This window comes from Eptatretus burgeri, chromosome 2 (assembly GCF_056783735.1).
Source record: "Eptatretus burgeri isolate ZD-2024b chromosome 2, Ebu_testis_v1, whole genome shotgun sequence".
NCBI classification, from domain to species: domain Eukaryota; kingdom Metazoa; phylum Chordata; class Myxini; order Myxiniformes; family Myxinidae; genus Eptatretus; species Eptatretus burgeri.
This window is the reverse complement of record NC_140962.1, coordinates 31,076,883-31,095,659: the sequence shown is the minus strand read 5'-3', so window position 1 is coordinate 31,095,659 and position 18,777 is coordinate 31,076,883. Positions and strand designations below refer to the sequence as shown.

Genomic DNA, 18,777 nt, shown 5'->3' with positions numbered 1-18,777 from the left:
GTGGAAAGGTGGTTGGCCCAGATGATATACCAGTGGAGGCATGGAAGTGCTTTGGAGAGATGGCAGTGGGGTTGTTAACCAGATTGTTTAATACAGTCTTGGAAAGTGAGAGGATGCCGGAGGAGTGGAGGTTAAGTGTACTGGTTCCGATTTTCAAGAATAAGGGTGATGTGCAGAGCTGTGGTAATTACAGAGGGATAAAGTTGTTAAGCCACCCCATGAAGTTGTGGGAAAGAGTAGTGGAAGCTAGGTTGAGAGGAGAGGTGATGATCTGTGAGCAGCAATATGGGTTTATGCCAGGAAAGAGCACCACTGATGCGATGTTTGCTTTGAGAATGTTGATGGAGAAGTATAGGGAAGGCCAGAAGGAGTTACATTGTGTGTTTGTGGATTTAGAGAAAGCTTATGATAGGGTGCCAAGAGAGGAGTTGTGGCATTGTATGAGGAAGTCGGCAGTGGTGGAGAAGTATGTGAGGATCGTGCAGGATATGTATGAGGACAGTGTGACAGCGGTGAGGTGTGCGGTAGGAATGACGGACCGGTTTAAGGTTAAAGTGGGATTGCACCAAGGATCGACTCTGAGCCCTTTCCTGTTTGCAATGGTGATGGACAGGTTGACGGACGAGATCAGACTGGAGTCCCCATGGACTATGATGTTCGCGGATGACATCATGATCTGTAGGGAGAGTCGGGAGCAGGCTGAGGCGAGCCTCGAGCGGTGGAGGTACGCACTGGAGAGAAGGGGAATGATAGTCAGTCAGAGTAAGACAGAGTACATGTGCGTAAATGAGAGGGAGGGTGGTGGTATGGTGCGGTTGCAAGGAGTTGAGGTGGGGAAGGTGGATTGGTTTAAATACTTGGGATCAACTGTCCAAAGTAACGGAGAGTGTGGGAGAGAAGTGAAAAAGAGAGTGCAGGCAGGATGGAGTGGGTGGAGAAGAGTTGCAGGAGTGATTTGTGACAGAAGGGTAGCTGCAAGAGTGAAGGGGAAAGTATATAATACGGTAGTGAGACCAGCTATGTTGTATGGTTTGGAGTCAGTGGCACTAACAAAAAGACAGGAAGCGGAGCTGGAGGTGGCAGAGTTAAAGATGCTGCGATTCTCGTTGGGAGTGACGAGGATGGATAGGATAAGAAATGAGTATATTAGAGGGACAGCGCAGGTAGGTCGGTTTGGAGACAAAGTGAGAGAGGCGAGATTGAGATGGTTTGGACATGTGCACAGGAGGGAAGCGGAGTATATCGGGAGAAGGATGCTAAAGATGGAGCCGCCAGGCAGGAGGAGAAGAGGAAGGCCAAAGAAGAGGTTCATGGATACGGTGAGGGTGGACATGCGGGTGATTGGAGTGTCAATGGAAGATGTGGAGGATAGAGCGAAATGGAGAAGGTTGATCCGCTGTGGCGACCCCTAACGGGAGCAAGCCGAAAGAGGAAGAAGATATCATTACTGTATACCTACTTTTGCAGCCCCCTGTATATAGTGTTTGAGCCTTGGGAGTAACTGCTGAAATATATCTGTCTGTGTTCTTCCTGACATCTTTGTTCCTTTCACATTTCTATATATATATTTTTTTTCACAGCTCTCTTTATTCATTCCAATTCTTGCTTTTTCTTCTCTTTCATCTCATTACCACTGCTACTGGAGGTGAAGGAGGTTATGTTTTCATCCCTTTCTGTCTGTTTGTTTGTTTGTCTGTTTGTTTGTCTGTTTGTGTACAGGATATCTCAAAAAGTTGTGGACGGATCCAGATGAAATTTTGTGGGCACGTTGGGTGTGTGACAAGTATGAACTGATTAGATTTTGGTGAAGATCCGGATCCGGATCCGACTACTAGAATTTTAAAAGCGATTCTTCACTAATGAGGGATCGGGCTAAAAACGATATCTTGCATGATATCTCAAAAATGTATTGGGCCCGATATGTTCTCGTGAATCAGGCATTATGAGGCGGAGGTGTGCACTATGCACTCCACAGAGTGCCCTTCGAGTTTACTCTGTTTTCATCTTTCTTTATCCCTCTCTCTAAGGAGAAGTGAATTCTTGCAGAAAATTTTCTGTGAGGCTCACTTGGCTGCGTCTAGATGGGTTTGAGGGTCATGGAGTAGCAGCTGAAACCCGAATCCGATCCTGGTTCCTCTTGATGACTCCATCTTTGCTCTTTTCTTCTTTGGGGTCCTTCTTGGTCTGCCATTTCATTATGTTTGTACCACATGCTGATGCTGTGTGGACTGTGCTTCCCCACTGACGGATCTCTGGCAGCTTGTCCATGTTGCTGTGTTTGAGCCTGGGGAGTAACTTCTGAAATCTATCTGTCTGGGTTCTTCCTGACATCTTTGTTCCTTTCACATTTCTATTTGTATTTTTCACAGTTCTCTTTATTCATTCTAATCCTTGCTTTTTTCTTCTTTTCCATCTCTTTTACTCTGTTTTCATCTCTTTCTTTAGCCATATCTCTAAGGATAAGTGAATTATTGCAGAAAAGATTGTGGTTAAATATGGCTCGAAATCATGACTAAAGTGGTGAATCAATTCACCTGACATTTGGAAATTTTTGATTTTCACAGCCTTTTACATCTTGTTGCATTGGTTCTGCTGGAAATCGGACCATAACTCCTTCACCAAGCCAAATCCCTGAAATTTCGGTGCCATCGGTCCCAACCGGGCAACTGGCAGGACTTTCGATCAGCCCTAGTCGACCGTCGGTGCTTCCTGGGTTGACACCTGGACGGCCAGCCACCTCTGCCGATGTGCGCACCATCCCAGCTGGCACACAAGACGGCGAGTGGGGTTCCCCAAGCTCTCTGAGAGGACAGCTGGGCACAGTGTTTGTTTTCCATGACACCTTACAGCTTGTGCATTTGAAGGCCCTGCATCGTGCTGGTAGGTCGAATGAAATTGTGTGTGTTTTTTTTTTTTTTAAGATTACTGCCTAAAAATGTCTTTGATTTCAAAATTCTGTTCGCAAGTGGCAGCATATCTGTTGATGGTTTTGCAGTCTTGTTTGAAACTTGTGACAATGTACAGATAAAAAGGGAAAAAAGACAAGTTTTTCAATCTGGTTTGTAATTGATTCGTAGATCATGACACGTATAAAATTTTGGTGTTTACTTATAATCCCCAAATCAGCAGCCCAGACATAGAATCGTTTTCCCTCCAGTTTTACACTTGCCAGCTGGTACAATGTACGCTGTACAATGTACATTGTTTTTTTTAACTATCATTTTTGAGTTGGTTTCTAAGTTTTGCTCTGTATTTCATTCGTTTATAACCTTGGTTCCATTTTACAATCGATGCACCTCATTCTTCTCAAGATTAATTAACGAGTCTGCTTCAAAGTCAAGTTTTTTTTTTTTTTTTCAAGTGCGGACTGCAAGAAAACGGTTCATTTAACATTCCTCCATTGTCCTCAAAGCTGTTCCTAAAAACGGTTTGCTTTGCTGTAGTTATAAATTGATGGGGGTTGTGGGAGGAAAGTTATTGTGTGACTTGAGTTCTGAAGCCAGATCCTTTGAACCGAGCTGTGTGCAGAATGCTGTGGCAAACTAACCAAGGAAGGATGACTATCGACGTTGAGTTGAGCTCTCGGAACAATTTTTACTTTGTACAATCTTTCTTTCCAGGACCAAACAACCACTTCCCATTTAGAGCTCCTGAAGTGGAGCTTCTCGACCTTCCCAGTAAAATGCTGCTCCATTACACGCCCAAGGTGTGGTGCGACTTCATATGATTTGCTTACCTGTGTGACACGGGTTGATGTTTTTAATTTTCCTTTCTTTATAAAACTACCTGCACAAAGTTTAATTACATTATCAACTCTTGGATAAAATATCAAACATTTAATTTATTCAGACCCCTAATTTATCAATGAACAAAATGATAATTTCTGCACTGTGTACAATCGGTCATGTGTGCTGTTGGCAAGGCTCAAATTGTCAATAAGGAGAAACAAAGTGTAGTTACCTCCGCCACCGAAGGTGAACTGAGGTTATGTTTTCACTCCTGTCTGTTTGTTTGTCTGTGAGCAGGACATCTCAAAAAGTTGTGGACGGATTAGGATAAAAACATTTATTGGACAGGTTGGGTGTGTGACAAGGACAAATTGATTCAATTTTGGTGAAGATTTGGATCCGGATACTGGAATTCTTAAGTAATTCTTCACCAGTGAGTGATGGGCCAACAGTATGGCCCTAACAGTATGGACGTCAAACATTCGAGGTCTCTGCTCCAACCAGACAGATCGCTCAATCCCTCTCCTAGCAGTAGTCAGAGCAGGAATTTGGAATTTTTTCATGGTGCCACGATAGCTCGCCATCTCTTCGCGAAGGACACCGTGGGCTATTTTACATTCACCAACTAATGCCGGCAGACAGGACACCAGTTTAACAGCCACCGGAGGGACGGGACGCACATATTGATGAATCACCGTGCCTTTGAAACACTTGGGTGACAGTTTTTAGCTGGTTTGGGATTCCAACCTTTGCTACCTACACAGCTTAGAGGTGAGTGTGCATAACTAATGGCCATCCTGTCAGCCCTTTGCTTATTAATCCTCGTAATCCATTTAAAACTACACTGACATCAACTAATGTTTTTCTCCTGAATGTGAAACAGTACAATATATGTAAGACCTTCTCCATGCACCTTTGATCAGAAATAAACAGAATAATTAAATATAACAAATGGAATGCAAGCAGTTGCCTGAGCTGGGTGCGGCAGCCATGCCAAGTCAATCCAGACAGAATGCTCCACGTGGCTATTTTGAGACAGCATGCAGACAGAGCTGCATTGAGATGTCTAATTCATGGGAAAATATTTTCCAACCAATGGTCTGCACTCACACATCTCGTAATTTTTATTCAAAGTCGAGGCTCATGGAAGAGCAAGGTGATGGAGGGTGGAAGGCAAAGCACTGACATTGGGGCAGTGTGCCAACATATGGACACAACCAAGAGTTTGAATGGAGGGAAGGAAACGTAGTACAAGTAGATCTGGAGAGGTTGAGAAGGCGTGTGGGTGCTTATAGGCCTAAGTCACATTTGGCTCGGCGCCCGTAGGGTCTACAAAATCTACGGCCACTAGCAATTATAGGGCGGCCGCAGTATTTCCACGGTCACATATGTTTTTATTTTTCGGGGAGCCGCACGGCGTATTTAGAAATTGTGGAGACCGAAAACATGGGGGTGCCGTACGGTCTTTGATTTGATGTCGCACGGTGAGCTTAGGGCGTCCCTGCGGCGGCCATTGAATTTTCAAGGCAGACGCAAGGTAGCCTCAAGGTGCCCGCAAGGCGACACACAGCACACACAGCACACACAGCACGTTTAACTGGACGGAGTCCAACATGCATTGGGAGGTTAACGGGATGGGTCAAGGACACAATGTGAATCCAACAAACAAATTAATGTCCATTTCTTACCGAATGAGCAACGGGAATAGGTCCGCGGAATGCTGCGCACACAAACAGGAAGGCACCGTTAATTAAAAAATGAGATACACGACCTTACAAACACACCAAGAACATGCGACCCGGAAACGGCGAAATGCGACCCTGAAACGATAAAAATGTTAGCGAACAAAAAAATAACGGACATTATCGGACTAAAAAATCGAGTTATCGGAAGTTAACTGGTCTGATAACGATAAATGGTAGTTAAAAAGTTAATAATAGTCCAATTTAAAAAAGTAAACTTCGATAATTATCTGTTATCGGATTATCGCTTTTGTGCCCAACACTGGTGGCAAACACCAATACTCTGATCTCGAGCGGCAAAATTGGCAAAATTCATTTTTCATTGATAAGAGCCTACGGCAGCCACACGAATAACGCAAGCCCACCATACGCCCTACGTACGGTCCACGTGGAACACATCTATGTCACGGCTACGGCTTGTCGAATTGCTACGGCCAACGTAGAAATGAAAAAAGTTATAACTCCGCGCTATAATTCCACGGCGACCCCTACGGCCTGTAAAAGATAGCCATACGGCGTAGGGCCACCCTGAGGCCACCTCAGAAACTCTGCGGCCGCTGCACGTTTCTGTCAATTCAGGGGGGCGGGGGGGGGTACGGCCGCCGTATCCGAGACGTAGAGCAAATGTGACTTCGGCCTTAACGAGGACAGAAAACATCCTGTTGATAGATGGGGGTTAATCTGAGGCGGTAGTATGCTGCCAAGTTGAACCCTGAGAGGGAAGAGTGAGATTGAACACTTGAAGGCAGGATGTTCCACCAACGAACCCAAAGTCAAAGCTTGTACTGCCTGAGTGACATGACAGAATAGCAATATAACCTGAATCAGACTTCAAGTGACGAGGAGGGGTAAATGCTACTTTTATACATTTATTACCTGAGACAAAAAAAGATGTTGGGAAAACCATTCAGAAATGTGGTCCAAGACTGAATAGGATGTCACATGACCTGAAGTTTCTGGAGCAGCAGGACGGTGCCACAAAAAGGTGGATGTTCTATATGTTCTGTTCTGATGTTATAAAACTGTCCCACGATGTTCTCCAACTTGACACCGACACCCTTTGTGTTGTTTTGCATTGACCTTTACCATTTACACTTTCCTAACAGCTATGCCGCTGCATCCCTAATGACAGAGTCCATGACTCTCTCAGCTGAGGCTTTGGATCGGAAATTGTGTATAAATGTTTTTTTCCAGGCCACACTGTCATTTGGATGTGTTATTTAAATGATGAACACACGTTTCATCCCGAATTGCATTCTTAGTGAGAAATTGTCGTTTGTCCTCCATTTTTTTCCTTTCAAAGACAATCTTACGTATTTTCAATAAGAAGTTGCGTTGCTACAATATAAATGCACATTGCTGTATTAACACTTCAAATTATTGGGAACTTCCCCAATTGGCAGAGGAACTCTGAGCATTCTTGAAAACGGCATGCTGAAAGAATGCAAGCTGGATTTGTCAAAGCCCCTTCCAGGGAAGGCAACTCTTTGGCCCATTTGTGTGCTTCCATAAAGGCTGAGGATTGTTTCTCTCGCTGTTGTCCTCTCTTTCCTTCATGGAAGGTTGTGCATCTGTATCGTTTTGCGTCACTGCCAAGCCATTCTTTCTGCTGCTGAAAACCTATTTATTCCAATACCATTTTCCTTCCTGATGTTGTGGTTGCAAACTGAAAAAAAGGTTATTTCCAAGATAAAAGTTCATGCAAAGCATGGCTGACAGTAGGGCAGTGGGGCAATAGATGCATATAATAGTCAATGGAATTAATGAACAGAAAAAGGAGAGACAGACAGACAGACAGACAGACAGACAGACAGACAAAGGGAAATCAGAGCAACTTCAAAGTACTGAAATGCATTTTGGTTAGGAAGGGTCGATGGGGATAAGGATTGTGGGTGGGCAAGGATGGGGGATGACATGACATGACATGAGATGGTGATGTACCGCCTGCTTTTGAAGCCCTGGAGGGAATGTTGGAAAAGAACAGATCAAAAGATAGGTTTCTGTGGCTATTTCCTTTCCTGTTGTTTTTTGTTCTTCCCTATTTTTTATTGTTTACTCAAATTGTTTATCCTTTGACGTTTTACACACCATTCTTTCTCCATGTCTCCATTCCTTTGCATTTCTTGTGTTCGTTTTTTTTTTTTTCATTGCTATAATAAAGATCTGGTAGTTGAGGATACTGGTATATGGAGGTATCTCTTGTTCGTCATCTGTTAAGGCCCAGTCACACCTTGACGTTTTAGCCAGCTTATGCCGATTTTTGAAAAATTTGTCAAACGCTGGCACACGTCGAATACGTTATGGGTAAAGGCCCGGTCACACCTTGACGTTTTGGCCAACGTATGCCGATTTTTGAATTTTTTTTCTAAAACGCTGGCACACGTTGAATACGTTATGGGTAAGTTTTGATAACATTGAGAGCACGCTGAAAAACACTGCCATACGTCGTTGTACGTTGGCTTTAAACGTTGTACTTTTCGGTTGTCCTCAAATTTTTTCATGCTTGAAATTTCGCGACGTATGCCGGCGTATGACTCACACGTTCCGCTACGCTGGCCACAAGTTGTATGCACGGTCTGCGATCGTTGACAGACGTCAACACATGCTACTTGTAAGTTAATCATAAGTTGAGACACGCCGAGGTAATGTTTAGCGTACCCGAAACTTATTTCTAACCTATGATTAACGTGTTGTTGGCACGTTACGCGATCGTTGCCACACATCGACAGACGTTACTTTTAAGTTACTCATAGGCTGAAAGACGTCGATATAATGGATCGTCCTTGCGTCAGCGTCCACGGCCACGACCAGGGCACTTATTTGCAGCATTCTTCAAACTTTTCTTCGGCATGACGAGGATGTTCACACTTCGATGTCTAGCTTGGCTATGATTCCAATTGTCCATCGGCAGCGTCTATTTAAAATAGTCGAGTTTGAGCGTTTTAACACGTTCAGAAGAAACGCTTCAAATTTCCAAACCCCAGCGTCAAAAAACAAAGACGAGTGACAGCAATTTAAATCGTTCATTGTAAACAATGAAAATAGTTGAGTGGTACCGTTTAAAAGTCGTTGAGTGTAAAAAAAACCAATTTTTGAGCGCAAGCGTCTACTTTCAATAGTGGAGATGCAGCCATTTAAATCGTTGAGTAGCAGCCTATGAACCTACCCGTGGACACGCGGACGCAAGGACGATCCATCATAACCCACACCCTCCCCCTCACACTCACCTACTACTGCCAACATGAACAAACTACTACTACTAATACTAATACTGATACTGATACTGTTACTGCTGACATGGACATCGACTCAAAAAGGAACTCGAAAACACTGTTGGGTTCCCCTTTTATGAGCAGCATTTTTATATACCAATTCCCAAAACCGCTGGAAACACGTCTTTATATGGCAGTTGTAAGCTAGAAACACATTCATTTTTTTTTTTTGTCGACCGGAAGACGTCATTTTAATACGTCTACATACGTCGATGTGTGTTGGGACTACGTAAAGAATTGGTTCAAAGCACGTCAAACATAAGTTAGAAATAAGTTTCGCGAAAAAAAGACATTACCGTGACGTGTTTCGACTTATGAGTATCTTATAAGTAGCCTTTGTGGACGTGTGTAAGCGTCCGCATATCGTGTGTAAAACTTATCCCCATCGCATGCGGAACGTGTGTCATACGCCGAGTACGTCGTAAAATTTTGAACATGTTTAAAATTTCTTGACGTACTCTACTTACTACGACGTATGATAGCATACTTTAGCGTTCTACTCACGTATACCAAACTTACTCATACCGTATTTGTCATGCCCCCAACGTTTTAGACACATTTTTCTTAGGTCGGCATACGCTGGCAAGATCGCCAAGGTGTGACCGCAATGTTGTCACTTCCATTTCTACGGCAGTTATGATTCGAATCGTTGTGCGTCAGCCTTTTAATAGGCTACGTCACGACATCGTCGGCGATGCGTGCAACGCGCTATGCCGAAGTTAGACTATCGTTGGGCATAGGTTGTGTAGGCCGACAACAGGTTCAGCATTCGTTGGTATAAGTTATCTATAACACAACGAAACGTTCTGTGTCCATTACTAATATGTTATGCATACGACCAACTCGTTATGAATACGTCCGAATCTTAAAAAAAAAAAACATCAAAAGTTCAACGTCAGCCAGCGTTTTACATACATTTTAATACGTTGCCATCGCTGGCTAAAACGTCAAGATGTGACCGGGCCTTAAGTTTTGGAAACATTGAGAGCACGCTGAAAAACACTGCCATACGTCGTAGTACGCTGGCTTTCATCGTTGTACTTGGCGGTTGTCCTCAAATTTTAGCATGCTTGAAATTTTATGACTTATGCCAGCGTATGACTCACAAGTTCCGCTACGCTGGCCATAAGTTGTAGGCACGTTATGCAATCGTTGACACACGTCGACACACGTTACTTGTAAGTTAATCATAAGTCGAAACGCGTCGAGGTAATGTTTAGCGTTCCCAAAACTTATTTCTAACCTATGAGTAACGTGTTGTAGGCACGTTACGCGATCGTTGACACATGACCACACACGTTACTTGTAAGGTACTCATAAGTCGAAACACGTCGAGGTAATGGTTAGCGTCAGTGTTCCAGACTCCCTGTTTTTTATTTTTTTTCTTCTTCAGTATGACGGTGATGTTGACACTTCGATTTCTAGTGCGATTATGATTTAAATCGTTGAGCAGCAGCCTATTAATTATATTATATTATAACCGCACTAGAAATCAAAGTATCAACATCACCGTCATACCGAAGAAAAAAAAAAAAAACAGGGAGTCTGAAACACTGACGCTAACCATTACCTCGACGTGTTTCGACTTATGAGTAACTTACAAGTAACTTTTGTCGACATGTGCCAACGATCGCATATCGTGCTTACAACTTATTCCCATCGCATGTGGAACGTGTGAGGCATACGGCAAGTACGTCATAAAATTTTAACACGTTTAAAATTTCAAGACGTACTGCACTTACTACGACGTATGATATCGTACTTTAGCATTCTATTCACGTATACCAAACTTACCCACACCGTATTCGACGTGCGCCAGCGTTTTAGACGCATTTTTCAGAGGTCGGCAAGGTGTGACTGTGATGTTGACACTTCCATTTCTCCGGCGGTTATGATTTGAATCATTGTGCGGCAGCCTTTTAATAGGCTACGCCACGTGATCGTCAGCGATACGTGCAGCGCGCTATGCATAAGTTAGACTATCGTTGGGCATAGGTTGTGAACGCCGACAACAGGCTAAGTATTCATTGGTAGAAGTTATCTATACGACAATGAAACGTTCTGTGTCCGTTACTAATATGTTATGCATACGACGAACTCGTTATGAATATGTCCGAATCTTAAAAAAAAACCATCAAAAGTTCAGCGTAAGCCAGCGTTTTTCATACATTTTGATACGTTGCCATTGCTGGCTAAAACGTCAAGGTGTGACTGGGCCTTTACTAAATGGAGGTGTGTGTATTTGATTGTTATCTTCATTTGTGAGTTTGAGGAGACGGAACGAAGTTCTCCCAGTACTCAAAGTATCCACCATCACCATGAATCAAGCTATTTCACTTTGTTGTTCTCAGAGTTTTGTTCCGAGGGTTCTTTTCAGGATAGTCACCGAACCCCGGACTGCGTCGAATTGTAGTTTGTGGTAATATTCCCACGGATGGTTTTCAAAATCTCAATGAGGTTCTTCTTTATTATTCTTGTTGCTCCAATTATCACTGGTTCAATTTCGACACTTCAGCTTCCAAGATGTCTTTATCTCATTTTTGAGGTCCTGGTATTTGGTCATTTTCTTGGTTTCTGCATTATTTAAGCCAAAATCGCTGGGTAGTACTGATATCTCAATCTGCAATGCTGTCGTGCTCATGTGCACGTGTACGTGCGTGCCTTGCTTAGTTCGAAACTCCAAAGGGTTCCTGCTGTAGTGCAATAATTAAAATGATTCTAATAATTTTTTATTTACTTGTTTGAAAAGCTAATAATCGATTTACTTTGAACCAAAATTTATCTTCGTTTAATCACAGGTATGCCTGTTTTAAAAGCAGGCTTTGATAGAACGACATGGGAGGAGCACAGAAATACATAAAAGTACGCTTAAGGAGCACACAAACAACACCAGTCATGACAATAACAATTAAATGTTATGAAAGATCCTTTTCCCATATCATTCGCCTCATTTTACATCCTCATTGAGATTCACAGATATAACATGCAATATGTTTGTGAAGTACAACATACTGTCTTTTGATTAAACCTGTCAGCGAAGCGAAGCGGGTTGACGCGCTTAGTGTGACAAAAAGAGCTTTCAAATAGATTTCGTTCCACTTTGGATCAGAAATGGAGTCGTATGTGATGAGAGGTTTTATGCATGTAAATGCCTGCTTTGGTTTTGGAGTGGAAAACATTTCTTTCTTACAAATTGAAAGACTACTTGAATAGGAAATGTACATTTTTCATTCGACTCCATTAATAATTCGCAAAGTGGAACATGAATATCAACTTTATTGTGAACAACGTTCTGTAAAAACCATATAAATATGTTGCATACAAAGTTGCTGACATTCCATGGTTGGTGCAGAAGTTTCTTGCTGTACTTCACGGCACTGAGCACCCACCTTGATCGTCTTCTTGAACTCGGGAAATTGGATCTAACCTGACCGGATGGAAAAAAATAATAATAATTTGAATGCCACGATGTGATTTGAATCTTCATATATAAACTGCTAAATAACTGCATACACTTAAAAAGAACTGATTTCACATGAATGGTGGGAATTTTAATTACCTCCTGGTATGAGGAATCTTTCCTTTCAATGGAAACAGTGATGTGTGAAATATCAAACTATGGAGCAGGAGTTCAGCTCCAGTCATTCATGTTACACTTTTCAAGTTTGGCAACTTTTTTTTTTATCACATGATGCAGTTGTGAGGCCTTAATCTTGGGATCATCATTCTTTCACCCCTTATTGTCCTGCTTTAAACTCACTGGCCTACCTTCTGATTTGCATAACAAGGTCCACCTGCTCTGACTCTCTTCTATTTTCAAACTTGATGCAAAACACCTGTGCATGTGTCATTATCAGTAATTATGTGTTATTAAATGCTGTGGAATATCATCATGGATAAAATACCGTCTTTCTGGGAACCCCCGACTGATTCTGCAACTGGCCTGGACAGCATTAGCATACTTGTCCTAAAAGCCTGCTCTGCTGTTCTTGTACGTCCTCTTTGTGGCTCTGTTCACCCTTTAATTTGCCCGAGGTCATCTGCAATCTGGTTGGAAGTTATGCAACATCACTACATTACATAAACATCCTGTAAAAACTGCTCACCTTAACTATACAGACCTATCGGCTTACATGTTATCATCAGCAAAGTCATGGAATCCATCATCAGAGTTGACATTTGATCATTCCTTTTCTCCAACAGCCTCATCTCAGGTCATCAATTGAGATTCAGACCAGGTCATTCTACCTTGGACATGCTGCTTCAACTCTCCCAACAATGGATAGAGGCCCTTCATTTCAGACACTTCGTTAACTAAAACGAAGTTAACTCATTGAAGGAGCATTTTGTCGGAGAAGATGGAGAGCCGGTTAAGCTTGATGCAGGCCCTTAATTTCAGACATGAGATCAGTGCTGTCTCTATAGATATATCTCGAGCTTTTGATAATCTAGCATCCCACCTTGCTCTCCAAATTATTTTCCTATGGCATCCAACGCCAACTCCACTCTTTGTTTACTGACTTCCTCTACATCCTTATTGGTGTGGCCAATGTGTGGCTCTCAATGGGATCCTCTCATCTCCTCTCTGTGTCTGTCCTAGAAGTCCTCAAGGCAGTGTTTCAAGGTGCAGTCCTATTCCTAATCTTTATCAACGCTCTTTCTGACTCTTGAAAATCCTCTTTGTCTCTTTGCTGATAACTTCATCTGTTGCCGTGACATCTCATCCTTCAGATAGGAAGGCAGCAGCCTCTTCCCTCTTCGCAGAACTTGGTAGAATCACAAGCTGGTCCAACATTTGGAACATGTATTTTAATCCTGATAAATCTCACACTCACCCTTTCTCTCCAAAAAGACTGTATGGCAAACCCTCCCAACTACTTCCTCAACAATCCTTTTGAAGAAGTTAATTTACTAAAACATTTGGGACTCACGATTCACCGTGATCTTTCTTGAGAAACCACTCTTCTAAGTTGGCCTTCAAAGCCGGTCTTCAATGCCTCATGACAGACCATCAACGGCCTGATGCCATCATCCATCATTTTCTTTGTTTTTTCTTTGGCACACCTGAACTTTGACTTCCATGACATTCATCCACAGCTCGATAGAGTACTGCTCTCCCTTCTGGGTTGGGCCCCTACCTCACACCTTGCTCAGCTTGACGTCGTGGAAACCGATGACTTCAAAATCATTGGAATCTCCCGTGATTAATTTGAGTCTCTGAGCCTATTATATCGTAACATTGCAGACAAGTTGCTGTTCTTTCTGGTCTTTGCAACTCTGCCATTTCTTTGCTCTGCCTTTCCTCCTCCCCGCACATCTCTGCAGGGTGCATGTAGTCTGCCAGTAAACCCCTTCTGGTGAAACTCCCAAAATCTAGACTCACTGCTCACCTCCACTCATTTGTTCCCCTTTTTTTCCTGCCTGTGGAACCAACTTCCTCAGCCTCTTCAATCTCATTCTTCCTTCCAGGGCTTCAAGGCAGCTAATCACCACCATCCCCATTCCTGTCCACAACCATGATCTTTTCTACCCCCATTAACCCTCCCAAAGCCGACCTCTTTCCAATTTTCAAGTTTTCCCTTCTATTTCCTTGATTAAGAGTTTGTCATTGTCTCTATCTTGTTCACCCCCTCCTGTGTTCTCTGTCCTCCTGAGCACAACATGAGGTATTACTGCAGTACTGTACTGTTCTTTCTGTTTTGTTATGTCCTAATCTGTTCTATGTTTTAGCTCCTCCATGAGTCTCGACACAATACAAAAATGGTTATTAGAACAGCAGGAAGCAGTGTTCAGGAAGTGCGGGGTTTCATTTCAAATTTTACCAATCATCTTTCGGCTATCTTGGAGCCATGCCACAAGTGTATGGGGATGGTTGAGAAAAATTTTGTTTACCCTGTGCACATGATAATATGTATGCTTGAGAATACAAGAAAAACATGGACAACTGTTAAAAGCCAACCATGTATGCTGGTGTTGTGGATTTTTTTGAACCCACCTTGTTGTGATCGTCGTCCTCCTGAAGGATTCTAACTGGCCGATTGTGGAATCCTATTTGACTTCAGGCAGAGTTTAACGTTTGTCCGATTTGGTTATAAAATCCTACAAAAACCCTATCGACACTGATAAAACTGATGTCCACACAAGTCCTTCCTTGTGAAACAATTTATTTTCTAATTATCCACCATACACTTCTCACCTTTGTACAATGAACTTAAGAATCCCCATTGATTGCAATATTATTTGGTTCTATTTCATTTATTCTTGCTTTAGTTAACAGTTAGACCAACCCGATTCAATTCACATCCACATTACATCAGAGAGTTTTATTCTAACTTGGTACTTGGTCAGTTCCAAGGAGTACAAGCCACTGAGATTCTAATACTTTCTCAGGTACTTCCACTGAAACAATTTTCCATTTCAAAGCATTTTATACTTTCATGAGAGAGAGGTTGGGGGATATTCACCCAGAATGCAGACGTGTCCTTTAGACGAGAATCCACTTCGTACATTTCTAGGCAAAGGTTCGTTTATCAGCTCGGTCACTCTGTTCCAGAACAACACATTTCTTATCATTTAAGGCAAAAGTCTTTTGGCCAGAAATGACAGCCAATTCAACTTGTAGCATAACAGTTACATTTTCTTAAACTCCATTTGTTACAACTTAGAATACATTAATATAAATTTTTCTCCCACACTGGCGATGACAATGTTAGTTGTAATCTTTTGCTCTTATTAACCACTGTGTATTACTCAGGCTGGTTCAGGCTGTAACCTTTACGATGTAGTGGGGGTATGCCCCTGTTCTCCATATAATATATGGAGAAGATCCTTAATGAGTGTTTAGAATTGTTTAAATTTTTTTTATTTGTAAATACCTGTGCATTCCTCTTATCCGATTTCATTATTTTCCATGCAAGAACGTGATCTGATCTTCTGGCAATTCCATTTTATATTTTGGGGTTTTTCTTCTTTTGGTTTCCTGCAGGCCTGCCATAACTTGATGTGTCTCGACCTAGCTCCAAGTCAGCTTTTTGATGGCAGACTGACTGGAAAGACTGTCGTTAACTGGGATGTCAAAGTAAGCATTACGTTCTTGCACTATTTTACTTTTGTGCATTCAAGCACATATCCACTGACTGACTTCAATGTGCTTGCTTTTGTTTTCTTACAATCCACAGCCAAGAAAGTCATGGCAAACTCTGAGCTTCTGAGTTGAGAAATGCACTCGCCACATGCAGTCAATTTGTGCAGTGGAAATTGTCCAACAGTAACCTCAGTGTGCCTCAGGTTGACTTGCATCTGTAATCACGTTTTGTTTTGTATTTCTGCACAGGACGTAATAAATTGCATTGGAGGTGTCCAAGTGTTGCTTCCTTTGCTTGAGCAACTCAGGAGTATCGGACCAGAAAGTAGTCTCAAGCAGGACTATGCAACTGAGGGTTCTCCTATTCGTTCTTTTGGTGAGTTTGAATTCCATGACTGTGAGTATCTTTAGAAATGGCAATGTGTGATGGTTAGTCATTAATCACAAGATTGTTTGATTCTCCCCATATTAAAAAAAATATTTGTGATCAATTAATTTATTGATGGTTTCTTGAATTGTATTTTTTTTTTTGCAGAATTGCGTTTGGAGAAAAATCATGTTGCTTGCTTTATTCTCATGATCAAGAACTTTATCAAAGGTCACCTCATTAACCAGGATACTTTGGCACAGGGCCAAGGCCTGGCCATGATTGGAGCTCTTCTACAACAGGTGAACATTTTTCATGTTCCTACTTGTACATGCCTGAAATTTCTCTTGAGCCCTTTTCTACACTTTAAGTTTTTCATTAATTTATAGATTAACCTTTTTTGCTCATACTTTGCATCCCTGTTCCACTCCTAACCCCCCCCCCCCCATCCAAAACCAATTTTATCAAATTGTCATATTCCCACCATTCCAGGTAAATGTCACTCTCATAGACGTGAGCTTCCTATCGGCATGCCAGCTGCTGGTTGAAACATTACAAAGCGAGAACCACAACCTGCTTCTTCACCACGCATACCATTATTTAATCTTTGACTTCCGCCTCTGGGCCAATACAGACTTCCCTGTTCGCATCGGTGAGGTTAATTAGGCTGTAGACAGACAATTTCTGCATTACAAGCATCATCAGAGGAAATGTCATCTGGAATGCAATATAAAGGATTTTGTTACATTGGTAGTTTGATTGTTTCTAATTAAGTTGGTTTTGCTTCTGCTGCTTCTCAGGTCACATCCAATATGTCTCCACACTCATCCGAGACAACCGGAAACAGTTTCGCAAACGCTATGGTGTGCAGTTTCTACTTGACGTTGTGCGTCTGCACTATGGGTGAGGACTTGTTTCCCACAAAGCTGTCTCAATTCCTTTCTAAGAAAGACAACGGTGAATTTTTTTTTTCCCCATTTGGTCAAAGTAGATTTATGTTGTTTTTTATTACCTCTGTCACCAAATATAAGGTGGACAGAGGTTTTGTTTCTGTTTGTGTGTCAGACTGTCTGTGAGCAGTGAGCATGATATCTTAAAAGTTATTGACATATTTGGCCAAAAGTTAGTGGACAAGTTGGGTATGTGCCAAGGACTAATTGATTACATTTTGGTGAAGATCCTAATCTGGTTCCGGATGATGGAGTTTTGTAAGTAATTCTTCACCGTTGAGGGATAGGGTCAAAAACGATGCATGGCATGATATCTCAAAACGTTGTGAACGCATTCGGATGAAACTTGTTGGATAAGTTTGGTATGTTACAAGAACAAGCCGATTAGATTTTGGTTTCAGGGCCGGATCCAGATCCACCTTATCATTGGGATACAAAATGCAAAATGTTCAGCCCTGCGGAGGTATGCACTCTAACAAGTGCCGTTCTAGTTTTAATGCTGTTTTTTTCTTAATAGTCTCCTCTTCTGAATGGCTTCCCTTTTGCAAGTTTGTCTGGATACAGTTGATTTATTTGAACTACTAGTTCACTTACCAAAGAGACTCTTCTGGGGAGAGTGATAAAACAGTGTGGACTTTTTTTTTGCTTGAAGGGATGTGCTTCTCTAGCATTTTAGTACTCAAACAAGTTACTGTAGTGCATATAAGAATCAATAAATGATTGTGCACTATCGGTGCATGCGAGATCAGGCTGAACAGAGTTGGCAGATTACAACCTTTGTGAAAGTCAATACTGAGCCTGCTGTTTTTTTTTTTTTTTAACTGACAAACCAATGGAGACATGACAATTCTTCTTATATTAGCTTGGGCGTGGGTTAGAGTGTGTGTGGACAGCACTGTGCAATCTACATCCACTTTCATCCATGTCTGCAGAAACTTCCTTCAGAAACCAGGAAAAAGTCCTGTCACAACAAGAAACAAGAAAAAGATCAGTCAGAGATTGCAGACCCTTGCCAGGACTTGTTTTGTGTGGTGTACATTTTGTGTGGTGTACATTTTGTGTGGTGTTTGTGTACTTGTGTATTGTGTAATTAAGAAGAGACATAATGAGAACTGCCACTTTATAACTGCTGCCAGTGATGACTGGGTACCAAGACGTCCCACTTTGATACAACCCCGCTTTGATCGACACCTGACCCTGACTCATGATGTTTTTTTTATTTTATTATTATTCAATTGAATTTAGAATGGGATTAAAATTAATTCAATTCGAATCAAATGAAAGACCAAATAGGTACAGTCCTGTATTGGAGTCATCAGAAGGAGCCCAAACAAGCAATGAGCAAAGATGAAGTCATCAGGAGGAACCTGGATAGGATTCGTGTTTCAGCTGCTACAACCCTACCCTCAAATCCATCCAGGCACAGCTAAGTGATCCTCATTCAAAAAGAACCCAGATCAAAAAATTAAGTAATTCTGGCTGCCAGACCATGCGTCCAATCAAGTTGAAATTCAAAACATATATTGCCCATCACTACTAGATCATGATTGTGAAGTTTCACCAGTTGATTAAGTGTTTCCAGAGAAAACATTATTTAATATTTTTCTTTAATCCAGCAAAGCTGCCAAACCATG

The 18,777-nt window shown here is 42.0% G+C and overlaps 1 protein-coding gene across 3 annotated transcripts in view; it reads left to right on the top strand.

Moving 5' to 3' along the window:
* Nucleotides 1-18,777, top strand: part of LOC147031730 (neurobeachin-like protein 1) — a 246,793-nt gene that overhangs the window by 108,704 nt on the left and 119,312 nt on the right. For all 3 annotated transcript variants that reach the window (XR_015053987.1, XM_085866599.1, XM_085866591.1), the window contains 7 exons: nucleotides 2,565-2,880; nucleotides 3,621-3,706; nucleotides 15,728-15,820; nucleotides 16,076-16,202; nucleotides 16,362-16,495; nucleotides 16,686-16,845; nucleotides 16,994-17,096. Coding sequence is in view for 2 of the 3 variants with exons in the window: in XM_085866599.1 (XP_085722725.1) it covers nucleotides 2,565-2,880; nucleotides 3,621-3,706; nucleotides 15,728-15,820; nucleotides 16,076-16,202; nucleotides 16,362-16,495; nucleotides 16,686-16,845; nucleotides 16,994-17,096 (1,019 nt within the window). In the remaining variant the exon portion in view is untranslated. The remainder of the gene's footprint in view (nucleotides 1-2,564; nucleotides 2,881-3,620; nucleotides 3,707-15,727; nucleotides 15,821-16,075; nucleotides 16,203-16,361; nucleotides 16,496-16,685; nucleotides 16,846-16,993; nucleotides 17,097-18,777) is intronic.